This window comes from Poecilia reticulata, chromosome 19, assembly GCF_904066995.2.
Source record: "Poecilia reticulata chromosome 19, P_reticulata-male-v2, whole genome shotgun sequence".
Classification (NCBI taxonomy): Eukaryota; Metazoa; Chordata; class Actinopteri; order Cyprinodontiformes; family Poeciliidae; genus Poecilia; species Poecilia reticulata.
The window spans coordinates 1,676,049-1,689,054 of NC_088848.1; the positions used below are offsets into that span (position 1 = coordinate 1,676,049).

The following is a 13,006-nucleotide window of genomic DNA, read 5'->3' on the forward strand; positions in this document are numbered from 1 at the left end:
TGAAAGTAGTTTGACAGGAAAGAGGGTAATGAGAGAGGGGGTGGACATGCGGGGGAAGACCAGGCCGGGAATCGAACCTGCGACCACTGACGTGAGGACTAAGGCCTCAATACATGGGTTGGGCTTTGCCCCTGCACCACCACAGCACCCTCTATTAACCCTTTAATGATTTTCCCAGTGTTTCTCTGAGCAGCAGCTCCTATAATGAGCTCAGTTTGCTAATTGCTACTGACTAGTCTGAAGGAGCTGAGGGGGAGGAGCTGCACCAGGAAGGCGGGCCTAGGTCCACCCAGGCGTTTTAACAGCTGAATGGTTGCCATGGTGATTAAAGGATTTCTCAAACATGCATGAAAGAATCAAAGCAACACTGCAGGTTTTGATGAAGGAAAAATATTAAAACATGATGGAAAGTTAAAAAAAGGGTCAAATTTAGAGACTACTGCCCCTTTAAGTAAAATGAACAATGTAGCCATAAACAGAGTTCATGGTTTCATGAATTAAAGTTTGTCAGAAGAAGGTAAATCCCAATCTGACCTTGATCGGGGCTCCAGCCCATGTTGCCTCGGCCGTTGCCGTTGTAGCCAATCACTGCTTTCAGCTTTATGCCTTCATCTCGAGGTCGAGGAGCTGAAACCGACTGGATTAGCAAAACAACAAGTTAAATCTGTTATCTTCTAAAGCATTTAACTTTCATTCAAATATTTTCTTTTCACGTTTGTTGAAACTGTCACCATGTCGTTACAGTTTGGCATGAGACAGACGACAAGAATCAACCAATCAGAGCCAGGAGGCGGGTCTAGCATAGCGTGTCATGAATGCTAAGGCTAGTTAGCATAGCCACCGGTAACGGCAGGTAAACAGTTTTCCTGTAACTGTAAGTTGTTTCTTCCCCATTAGCACATTTGGCAGCGCTTTCCTGAGGTTGATTGACGGCGCTAAGCCCCTCCTCCTGGCTCTGATTGGTTGTTTTTGGTCGATGTGTTTCTTCAAACGGCGGTAGCAGCTCAGGGAGACGGGGGGAGGAGATCGATCTGTTCACAGATTATGTGTCTCGTATTAAACGCCAACAACATGGTGACAATTTCAACAAATATGTAAAAAACTTTTCTGTTTTTAATAAAAGTTACAAACTGCAGCTGATGCTGAATAAATAACTACCTGATCCAGAGACGAGGTCTTCAAACGGGGAATGAAGTGCTTATAGCAGTTTGGACGGTCCGGTTTGTTCTGACTCAACTCCACTGAAAACAAAGGTTTACAACAAAAAGCTTAAATTTAACATAATTAAATACACATGAGGTCAGTTCCCTGGTCCAGATGAAAGGGACTGGAGGACTTACAGGTTTCCAGTTGGTCCGTTTCCTCGGGAGAAGCGCCGTCCAAGTCGGTGACTTTGAGAAAGGAGACGACGGGTCTCCTTTCATCGGGGCTCTGACTGGGACTAGTGGGTTCGACTGGTTTTGCTGGGTCGTCGTCACAAACCGACAGGTGAACCAAACCTGAGGTAACAAGTTCAAAACCAAGAGCAGAACTAATGTTTACGACCAATAAGCAAGGATTAGCACCGCTAACCTTTTAGTTCACTGATGGTCTGCATCAACACAGCTGAATTAGCGCATTAGCTCCTGCTAAATATCATGTTGGCATAGCGCGTTAGCATTAGCTCCTGCTAAATATCATGTTGGCATAGCGCGTTAGCATTAGCTCCTGCTAAATACCATGTTGGCAAAGCGCCTTAGCATTAGCTCCTGCTAAATACCATGTTGGCAAAGCACCTTAGCATTAGCTCCTGCTAAATACCATGTTGGCAAAGCGCCTTAGCATTAGCTCCTGCTAAATACCATGTTGGCAAAGCGCCTTAGCATTAGCTCCTGCTAAATACCATGTTGGCAAAGCGCCTTAGCATTAGCTTCTGCTAAATATCATGTTGGCATAGCGCTTTAGCATTAGCTCCTGCTAAGTATCATGTTGGCATAGCGCTTTAGCATTAGCTCCTGCTAAATACCATGTTGGCATAGCGCTTTAGCATTAGCTCCTGCTAAATACCATGTTGGCATAGCGCTTTAGCATTAGCTCCTGCTAAATACCATGTTGGCATAGCGCTTTAGCATTAGCTCCTGCTAAATACCATGTTGGCATAGCGCTTTAGCATTAGCGGAACTAATGTTGGGGATGAGTGTTTACTTTAGCACTGCTAACCGTTTCGTTAGCGGTCCCCACCACTAATATCTGTAAATGAACATGATGTGTTTAAAACAGTTTAGAGTTGGTTTTGACCAACGTGCCTCCCTGAATCTCTGGGTCCATGGCGCTAACGTCCAGCTGGTGCTGTGAGGAGGGGAGCGGCGCCGCCTGCCGAGGCATCCCATTGGACAGCTGTGCTGCGTTCACTTCACCGTCTGGATGGGAAGAAATTAACCCCATAATGAATCCTTTCGTCAATGAGGAGCCTGACCTACAGCGGCGCCGAGCTAAAGCCGTACCTGCTGGCAGAGGAACGCTGTAGCTAGCTTTGAACTGGGATCTGTGGGAACAGAAGGAGTTGGTTCTTCAGTACTGCAGCTGAATCTGCAGCAGATGAACGGAGCGACGTCTTACCTGACGCCCATTACACATTCATCCGGCTCTGCCAGGAAGTCCCAGAGGAACACGGCGTCTCCCACGGAGACGACCCCGAGCTGGTCGGGGGTGAAGCTGACCTGGCGGATCGGCTGGCTGTGGCCGATGTACATCTGGGACCAACAGGCGTGATCAATAAACATTCAGTCAATACTCATCAACTGCAGATGAAACGACGGTTTGCTCAGAGATTACACTCAAATTTATAACTTAAAAAAGTAAAAAGTATTTTTAAAAATTCGATATTTAATAAACAAACTGATCTTTATTTGTTCTGATTGTTGTTTTAATGCAATTTATTGATTTTAAAAGCATGAAAAGGTCATAAAATATATAAAACTGAAACGACAATTAAACAATTACTGAAAAAACTTTAATCGTTCTGTGGAGTATTCACACTCAGACCAGTAATTAACCTAAAAATGAATAAATAAAACATTTAGCATTTAAGATAAATTAAACAAAACTTACCAGGTTTTGTAAAATAAAACTTTAACCATTCAATTATTAACCCGTCAATAAAATAAAAACCAGATGATCCTTACACTGAAACTTTCACATGTTGATGTCAGAAATACGTTTTGGCTGCAGATGAATCTTTGATACAAATTATCAAACATTTAAGAAAGAAAAGCCGTTTCTGCATTTTAGGGAATAAAATGTTTATTGTCTAATATATATTATTAGTTTATTTATTTTTAAATGTATTTCAAATATTTTTGAAAATAAGATGAAGTGGTTAAATAAAAAATCTGCAGAAAGTATCCATGTTTTATTCGATTAATCGTCGGAATCAAAGATTAATCGAATAATAGAGAATAATCGACAACCAAAACCACTGACTGCAGCCCTAAAACTACTGAATCCAAAGTTACCTGTGGGTTAACTTGGTTTGTCCTCTTGTAGTCCCACACTTTCACGGTGTTGTGTCCAGACGTGAGGAGGAAGCGCCTGTCTTCGCTCACAGCCAGAGAGGAACAGGGACGCTTATGGACGCCGGACACCTGCAGAGACCGAGACGTTGCTGAGAAAACCCCCGTATCAGGCGAAACGGGGATCAAACGCTGCAGAAACACTAATATTACCAAGTACTTTGGTCTAGTTTCTACTCCAGATATTTTATGACACCTAAAATAAGACAAAACTAATTTACAGGGAACTTTTATAAGCATAGGAGCTGCAAGTCAATAATTCCTTAAGTTCTAATTTAACTGGCAGATAATTTCACTCATAATATGGGAAAATAATCTGAAATAATCTGCCAGTGGAACTGGCACCTGTTGTTTTTTTTAAAGTTACTTTTGTTTTATTTCAAACATTCTAAGATATTTGCATCAGAAATTGTACCAAAAATACTTGGTAAGATTTTGAGTTTTTGCAGTGCATCAGGCGTTTCCCTTTTCATCAACGAGGCGTTGAGGTTTGAGTCACAGAAACAAAATGGCAGCAACAGAATAAGTTATGTGATGTCTTACAGAAACGCCTGTAAACCCGGTAACTGACGGCGGTTACCTGTCTGAGCAGGCGGCCCGTCTTGGTGCTGATCCACAGGATTTTGTTAGCAGACGTAGCGACGAGTAAATGTTCAGCGGAGGCCGGAGAGAAGCGGACCTTCAGCGCCGAATCCAGCTCAGAGCTTTCCACGTCCAAAATGCTGACGTCCACATGCAGCAGCTGCAGAAAGCAACAGGGGCGTCAAACTCTTTTCCCTTTGGGAAAAACCAGGACTGTGGGCGACTTAAAGGGCCGGCAGCGGCGGATGAAACCCGAAAACAAACGTTAAAACTGCAGGAAACAAACGTTGAAACTAGGAAACAAACATTAAAACTTCAGGAAACAGGCGCCTCTTCACTCAGTGAGCACAGCTAACATTAAACTAAACATTATTTTAGAACATTTGGCAAAACACATATAAAAACTACGGAAGAACATTACTGCCACAGGAAAAAATAATAATTCTGGCTTTTAATCTACTGAGATTATTCTCAGAAATTTGTCTTTTTCATAGAATTCAGATTTTTTAGTTTTGACTTTTTTTCTCAATTAAGATTTTTTTTAAATTTTTTATCAAATTCTGCCTTTTTTAAATTTATTAGAATTCAGTTTTTTCTCTCACCAGAATTCAGATGATCTCTTTATTTTGCATCTGACATCTTTGTAAGTAGATTTTGATATAAAATTTACAGTTTTGTTCCAATTTAATTAATTCAGTCTTGAACTGTGGTTGGTGGGCCACGAGCCACAAATGGCCCTCGGACCGCACTTTGAACACCTTAGCACTAGAGGGACGCTGGGATACGGTTTAAATTAAGGTGTTAGTTTAGGGGGTTAAAGGTCAGAGTACCTCGTCCAGAGAGCGAGCGTCAGCGACGGTGACGATGTGCGGCGTCGGACCAACGAACGCCAGCCGGCTGCTGTCGCCGCTGACCGCCAGAGCGTCCGGAGCGCGCTCAGTGCCTCGGGCCACAACGCTGCCTGCAAACACGGATCGGGTGAAACATGAAAACGGATCCTGACGAGTTTAAAGCCACAGTTTGGATGAAGAGATGCGGAGAAAGTAGAAATGAAATGTAAAGGCGGATCCAGAGAAAGCTACTGTCTGAGACGACAAACAAGCATCCAGAGACTTAAAGCTTCGTCGTTTCTGAGAATCCTTGACAGATCTGCTTCTGACAACTCTTTATATCATCAAACAAAAGTTAAACGAAACTTTACTTCCTGATTAAAAGAACCAAAACAACGACTGTCTGGAAATCTCTGCTTCTGACTGACGGAGCAGCAGAACACTGAAATAAAATCCTCCTCATTCGTCATCCTGTGATATTTAATAGCATTCCTGAATCTCAGCTTGTGATTTGATGTGCGTCTGCAGGAAGTGACGTAAGAAGCAGGAAGTGACGTAATGAAGCAGGAAGTGACGTAATGAAGCAGGAAGTGACGTAATAAAGCAAGAAGTGACGTAATGAAGCAGGAAGTGACGTAATGAAGCAGGAAGTGACGTAATGGAGCAGAAAGTGACGTAATAAAGCAGGAAGTGACGTAATAAAGCAGGAAGTGACGTAATGAAGCAGGAGGTGACGTAATGGAGCAGGAAGTGACGTAATAAAGCAAGAAGTGACGTAATGAAGCAGGAAGTGACGTAATGAAGCAGGAAGTGACGTAATGAAGCAGGAGGTGACGTAATAAAGCAGGAAGTGACGCAATAAAGCAGGAAGTGACGTAATGAAGCAGGAGGTGACGTAATGAAGCAGGAGGTGACGTAATAAAGCACGAAGTGACGTAATGAAACAGGAAGTGACGTAATGGAGCAGAAAGTGACGTAATAAAGCAGGAAGTGACGTAATGAAGCAGGAAGTGACTTAATGAAGCAGGAAGTGACGTGATGAAGCAGGAAGTGACGTGATGAAGCAGGAAGTGACGTAATGAAGCAGGAAGTGACGTAATGAAACAGGAGGTGATGTGATGAAGCAGGAAGTGATGTAATGAAGCTTGCATACATGCCACTCTGATCACGCTGTGCTCCTCCTCCGTGGCGTCATGAAGAACCAGGGAGCCGTCAGAGTCGGCGCTGAACATCAGATCTCCGTCTGAGGAGAAGGCCAGACCCACCACCTCCCCCCGGTGCTGCCTGGGAGGAAACAGAACCGGGACAGAACCATAACAGAATCGTAACAGAACCGGGCCGCCGCCCGTCCGAGCCAGCTGCCTCAGCAGACGTGGGGAAGCTGCCTACTTGTGCTCGGCCAGCAGCCTGGCGCTGGAGATGTCGAACACTCTGACGGTTCCGGAGGAGAAGCCGCAGGCGAAGGTCGGCTCGTGTGGATGAAACGCCACGGAGCACGGCTTGTCCATCGACACGAAATCATACAACTACAGGGAGGAAACACACACGGCCCAGCTGATGAGAGACTGGGACAGACATACGGCCTATTCAAAGCACGTCTCTACATTTTTCACATTAGTTTTAGTTAATGGTAATAACTTTGGTGTGTGGTAGTTTCCAGTGTCCAGACGTGTGGACATCAGTGTGTTTAACGGAGGTTCCTGAGATTTTCATGACTGTAAGTTGAAAACCAAAACTTTAGATCCGGCGTCGGCTGACCTGCTCTAAGGAATCCATGCTCCAGACGCGCAGCGTCCCGTCGGCCGAGGCGGTGGTCAGGTGGCGCCGGATGCCGTCCAGGCTGAAGCCCAGCACGTCGTCGGTGTGCGACCTCATCAGGGTGCTGTAGCCGCGGCTGCTCACGTCCAGGTAGCCCAGGTTTCCGGTGAAGGTGGCGGCCAGAACCTGCAGGCCGTCGGACGACACCGACACCACGTGCACCGGGCCCTCGTGCTCTGGAAGACAACGGACCGGCGAGGTTCGGCTGAAGCGCTTCGCGTTCAGAAAAACCCAACAGAGAAACTTTCATCATCAGTTTTAGTTCATTTTCATTAAAAATCAACAATAATCTAAAATCTAGTCCTGGACATCCGTCGTCGTGACGATTTAAACCGTCGGATCCAGCTGCTTTTAATGATTTCATAATAAATTTCATTTTAAATCTAACGTTTTTGAGGCTGATTCCATTAAATGCACCTGTGTTTTTGTGGAGTTTCTTTTCACTGAGTTTTTCTGTGCTCCAGTCAGGAATCTCTGGAAAAACAAGTTTTTAACCTCAAAGGGTTAAAAGCTTGTTTTTAACCCTTTGAGGTTAAAAACTTCCAGCCTTTATTCTGATAAAATAAAGGCTGGAAAATAAACAAATGGGAGATTTATCCATATGTATTTTATTGACTATTTATTTATTTATTTATTTCATTTTGCCACCTTTAGCCCTCCATACATGATGATTTCTTTCACCGATATATTGAATCAAACATTGATTTTGAATCAAATCCTGAGATAGTAAAATATTCCCAGCTATAATGATAAGGGTCACCTGAACTATGGATGCACCGATATGAGAATTTGGGCCGATATCCGATATCAATATTGTACGATAACCAATATTTACCGATATTTATTTTTCTACTGTTTTGACACCTTTGGAAAAACGACCAGAAACTGACAGCAACAAGATGGAAATAAATATCAGTCGTTATTATCGGCCCAGTTTTATTCATCGGGCCGATACCGATATGTTAAAAAAGACTAATACCAGCCGATACCGATATGCTAAAAATGACTAATATCAGCCGATACCGATATGTTAAAAATGACTAATATCAGCTGATACTGATATGTTAAAAAAGAATATCAGCCGATACGATGTTAAAAATGACTAAAATCAGTCGATATCGATATGCTAAAAATGACTAATATCAGCCGATATCGATATGTTAAAAAAGACTAATATCAGCTGATACTGATATGTTGAAAAAGACTAATATCAGCTGATACGATGTTAAAAATGACTAAAATCAGTTGATATTGATATGTTAAAAATGACTAAAATCAACCGATACCGATATATTACAAATGACTAATATCAGCCGATGCCAATATGTTAAAAAAGACCAATATCAGCTGATACTGATATGTTAAAAAAGACTAATATCAGCCGATACCGATGTTGGTGCTGATTTATTGTGCATCCCGAACCAGAACCGCCTTAATGTCTGAAACTGGGTCGACCTTTCAACTGAACTTATCATGAAGATGTAAAGTCAATCGCTTGTCCTCAGGGTGAAAGCCGGCCTGCAGAGTTGGACCCGTGGGGATCGGTTCGCTCATGCGGGCAGAACCTTTCCCACCCCCCGCTGTGCCTACCCGCCTCCAAAATGACAGCAGAGAAATCGAGGGTCCAGAGCCGCAGGAAGCCGTCCTCGGTGCCGGTGGCGCAGAACGATGAAGACACGCTGATGCTGTTGATGGGAATCCCTGGACCTGAGATACAAACAACACATACGGAGCTATTTTAGTGCCAAAACATGTGCATGTTTTGCCGTCTTTTTTTAAAAAAAAAAGGCTTTCCAGTAAAATGTGCCTACAAATGCTGCAACTTTTTTCTTTTTTCTAATTGTTTTATTATAATTGGACAAAAAATAAATAAATGTTGGTATTTAAAAAATATATCAAAAACAAGAAGTTTTGTAGATTTTGCCTGGGATTTTTTTTTTACTAAAACTTGTAAATTTGCTTTAGTTTACTTCAGCTGCATACATTTCTGCACATGCAATGTGGATCTGTAGTTTCCAAAAGTTTGTAGTTTTGTTATATTTCTAAAATGTTCATCTGATGCAAAATGCAACAAAATTCTGGCAAATATTCCAAATTATTTTAAGTTTAATCCATATTTTCTCTGAAACTACAGCAGCTGTTGTGATGCTTAGACATAGACAAACTTTACTGTCATTCAATTATACATTTAAAATGTACATATTGAGTAAAGTTTTGCTGCAAGGACCCAATAATAAAATAAGTAATAAAAAGTATCAAAACAAATATATACAATAAGAAGATTAATGGGATATTTACACCTCTGGTGGAGTTTGTATTTACTGAAACAGAGTTTGTAATCTGTGAGAAAAGCTAAATTAGGTTAATATATTTGCAGGGTTTAACCCACCGGTGCTGAACGTCCATTTCTCTCTGCGCTCTGCGTGCTGCTGCTGTGCAGGCATCAACCGCCTCACGTTTTTAACCGTCACTCTGCTGTAGTCGATCTCCAAAACATGGCCGCTGCGCGTGCTGGCGAATCTGAGCGAGGACCAACAAAACGCCGTCAGTGGGAAAACCCGAGTGACCCGAAAGAAAAACGGCCAAAGTCCCTCACAGCGTTCGGTCGTCGAGCTGCTGCTCAGCGGCGCCGCCCTCCTGGAACGCCACGTCGGTGAAGTCCAGGGAGTGAAACTCGCCCAGGTAGACGGGGCAGGACCGCAGCGAGCCGTTCCGGACCCGCCACAGACGGACGTTCTCTCGGCCGCACGACACCATCCTGACGACGCAGCACAGCGACTCAAACGCGACGCTCAGAACGACTTTAACGACGCAACTCAGAGCTGAGACAACAAACGTTCCTTAAGTTCCTGCGATAAACGACGAGACTGGAGTTTTTAGACCATTTTCTAGTCTAATGATGCAGGAACACATTGTCAACCATCAATGAACTTTAACAGTTAACACTGGACCTGGAAGACATTTAAAAGATCCAAAATAAACAAAACAACAAATAACATTTGTTATAAAGTCTCTTCAAACACAAGAAACAGAAAAATAAGAAATAATGCAAAAGGAAAGTTTGTTTTAATTTATCATGATTAATAGATTAACTGATTTACTGCAGCAGGTTTCGCTCCATCCCAACTGAAAGCGTTTATTCTTTATGTCAAGGTTTTATTTTACTGGGTTTTATTCACTTTATGTCACTCTGTGGCATAAATAGAAAGAACAAAAACATTAAACATTATGTGACGCTGAAGATCCCGATCGCTAACTAGCATAGCAACACAACGCGCTAAATCTTAAGTGTACGTCTGACACATAAAAGAAAAATGGACCCAGTGCTTCACTAATTGTCACCACTATGACAGCTACATAACGAGGTCAGGAAAAGGTCTTAATTAAGAAAAACATAGTGAAGGAAGAAGGGAAGTAAGTCAGCTATGCTAGCTTGACCATGACGATCGCAACATGTAGATGTGCTGCAGAATCTGTTGTGTTTCGGTTCAGTTAAAAATAAGCAGCAGCAGGAAGAAGCCGGATACCTCGTCTCATCAAAGGAAGTGACCTTCATGGTGACGATGTCCACATCTGTGTGCACCGTGGCCAAGATGGTTCCCTCTCCGCCTTTAGCAGCGTTTAGCGTGTTCCACACCACCACCATCTAAAAAAACACAGATTATACCAAAACAAGACGCCAACCAGCCGACCTCATCGACGGCTAGCACTTAGCGGTCATCAGACGTAAAACCAAAGTTTTACCTTAGTACAAGTAAAAAGTATCCATCCAAGAAATTACTCAAGTAAGAGTGGAAATGTTGGCATTTTAAGATCCAAAATGACAATAATTCATATAAGAAACAAAATATAACTAAATCAGACAAAAGACGATGTTTCCGAATCAGTTTCTTTCCATTAAAAACTGATGAAACTTTAACAGAAACTGCAGGTGAGTCTGTCTGGGTTTTGGTTAAAACATGTTTGATTTTATTCAGTGGGAAGAAAATCCAGAAATTTTACTCAAGTGAGAGAAGAAATACTTCATAATGCAGTAAAAGTACCTCGTTTCAGCTCAGCTCTCACTGAGATGATGTTGGACAGAAACCAGTATTATTTTATTCACTCTGTTATTTTCAAGCCTTTTTGCAGCAGCCATGTTGCTGCTAATAACGTCAGTTTATTTTTCCTTGCAGCTTTTATAAATGCAGAAATAAACCAGCTGCTCACCGTTTTGTTGTGTCTGTCCTTCCCCACGCCACAGAGGATGCCGCCTCCAGAGGAGAAACTTGGGGCAGAGCGAGGACAATGAGAGGAAGGAAGACAAGGGAGGCCGGAGCCGTTCGGGTCTGAACTCACCTGAGACAGGACAGAGAATGAGAGTGAGCCCTGAACATGGACAGGCAGCTTCCTCCGCTGTAGTCCCACAGCCGCACCACGCTGTTGCTGCCGCTCTGGGCCGACGCCAGCAGGGTCGTACTGCCGTTGAAGGTCAGCGCAGAAATCTGCAGACAGGAAGTCAGTCAGTCCGTCCGTCCACACCGTCAGGTATCCATCCATACAGATTTAACAACATTCCCCCAAATTTACCTTTTTATTCCAAAAACATGATAAATTCTCTTGGAAAAGCCATCTGCGTTTTTGCAAAAAGATTAGCAACAATTACCAAATAAAACACATTAGCAGCAAATCCAGCGACTGTTTTTAAAACAAATACAGCAAATTTCTTCCAGAAGGTAACAGATTTAGAAACGATTTACAAAACAGCAGATAGCGACAAATTTAGCATCAAATACCAAATAAAAGAGACAAATCTGGAAACTTTTTTTCCGTTATTTTTGCAAAACAAAGGAATCAATTTAGCGACTTTTTCTTAAAAAAGGAAAGCGACCATTCTAGTGAACTATTTTCTATAAAAGCAACCAACAAATTTAGCAACTTTTCCAGAAAAAAGACTATTGACAAATTGAGACTTTTTCCAAAAGGCAACCAGCAACACATCCGACATTTTTCCACAAAAAAAAGCAACTAGTGACAAATTTAGCAACTTTTCTCTAAAACTCGACTAGCGAGCAACAAATGTAAAAACGTTTTTGCAAAAGCAAAATTGATAGGTGACAAAGGGCAGCCTTGGCGGAGTCCAACTCTCACCGGAAACGAGCCCGACTTACTGCCGGCAATGCGGACCAGACTCTGACACCGGTCATACAGGGACCTGACAGCCCGTATCAAAGGGCCCGGTACCCCATACTCCCGGAGTACCCCCCACAGGGCCCCCCGAGGGACACGGTCGAACGCCTTCTCCAAGTCCACAAAACACATGTAGACTGGTTGGGCGAACTCCCATGCACCCTCCAGGACCCCGCTGAGGGTGTAGCAGCCGAGTGTGAAGCGGCTGGGATGAGGCTCAGTGCCTCCAAATCCGAGGCCATGGTCTTGAGTCGGAAAAGGGTAGAGTGCCTTCTCCGGGTCAGGGGGGTCGTCCTGCCTCAAGTGGAGGAGTTTAAGTATCTGGGGATCTTGTTCACGAATGAGGGAAGAAGGGAGCGGGAGATCGACAGGCGGGTTGGGGCAGCGTCTGCCGTGAAGCGGGCGCTGTACCGGTCCGTTGTGGTGAAGAGAGAGCTGAGCCAAACAGCGAAGCTCTCGATTTACCGGTCGATCTACGTTCCCACCCTCATCTATGGTCATGAGCTTTGGGTCATGACCGAAAGAACGAGATCACGGGTACAAGCGGCCGAAATGAGTTTCCTCCGCAGGGTGGCTGGGCTCTCCCTTAGAGAGAGAAGCTCGGTCATCCGGGAGGGACTCAGAGTAGAGCCGCTGCTCCTCCACGTCGAGAGGAGCCAGTTGAGGCTCGGGCATCTGGTAAGGATGCCTCCTGGACGCCTCCCTGGTGAGGTGTTCCGGGCACGTCCCACCGGGAGGAGGGGAGACCCAGGACACGCTGGAGGGATTACGTCTCTCGGCTGGCCTGGGAACGCCTTGGGATTCCCCCGGAGGAGCTGGAAGAAGTGGCTGGGGAGAGGGAAGTTTGGGCCTCCCTTCTGAAGCTGCTGCCCCCGCGACCCGACCCCGGATAAGCGGAAGAAAATGGATGGATGGATGGATGGAAAATTGATAGGAGACAAATCTGTAAATGTTGTTGTAAAATAGTAACGCAGGGCCGAGCGACATAGCGTTAGCTGAAAATTCCCCTGCAGTACCACCGTCCAACCAGAAGAGGGCAGCACTGAGGCCGTTTTA

At 43.9% G+C, this 13,006-nt stretch overlaps 1 protein-coding gene across 5 annotated transcripts in view; it reads right to left on the reverse strand.

The window, feature by feature from the left end:
- wdr90 (WD repeat domain 90) overlaps positions 1-13,006 on the reverse strand; it is a 32,295-nt gene that overhangs the window by 10,253 nt on the left and 9,036 nt on the right. For all 5 annotated transcript variants that reach the window (XM_081600549.1, XM_081600548.1, XM_081600546.1 and 2 more), the window contains 18 exons: positions 11,120-11,265; positions 10,991-11,048; positions 10,309-10,427; positions 9,378-9,539; positions 9,171-9,301; positions 8,372-8,488; positions 6,722-6,957; positions 6,353-6,489; positions 6,117-6,247; positions 4,964-5,094; positions 4,132-4,293; positions 3,495-3,623; positions 2,599-2,732; positions 2,484-2,524; positions 2,286-2,399; positions 1,341-1,499; positions 1,159-1,241; positions 535-637 (listed from right to left, as the gene is read on the reverse strand). In XM_081600549.1, the coding sequence (XP_081456675.1) occupies positions 535-637; positions 1,159-1,241; positions 1,341-1,499; positions 2,286-2,399; positions 2,484-2,524; positions 2,599-2,732; positions 3,495-3,623; positions 4,132-4,293; positions 4,964-5,094; positions 6,117-6,247; positions 6,353-6,489; positions 6,722-6,957; positions 8,372-8,488; positions 9,171-9,301; positions 9,378-9,539; positions 10,309-10,427; positions 10,991-11,048; positions 11,120-11,265 (2,293 nt within the window). The remainder of the gene's footprint in view (positions 1-534; positions 638-1,158; positions 1,242-1,340; positions 1,500-2,285; positions 2,400-2,483; positions 2,525-2,598; positions 2,733-3,494; positions 3,624-4,131; positions 4,294-4,963; positions 5,095-6,116; positions 6,248-6,352; positions 6,490-6,721; positions 6,958-8,371; positions 8,489-9,170; positions 9,302-9,377; positions 9,540-10,308; positions 10,428-10,990; positions 11,049-11,119; positions 11,266-13,006) is intronic.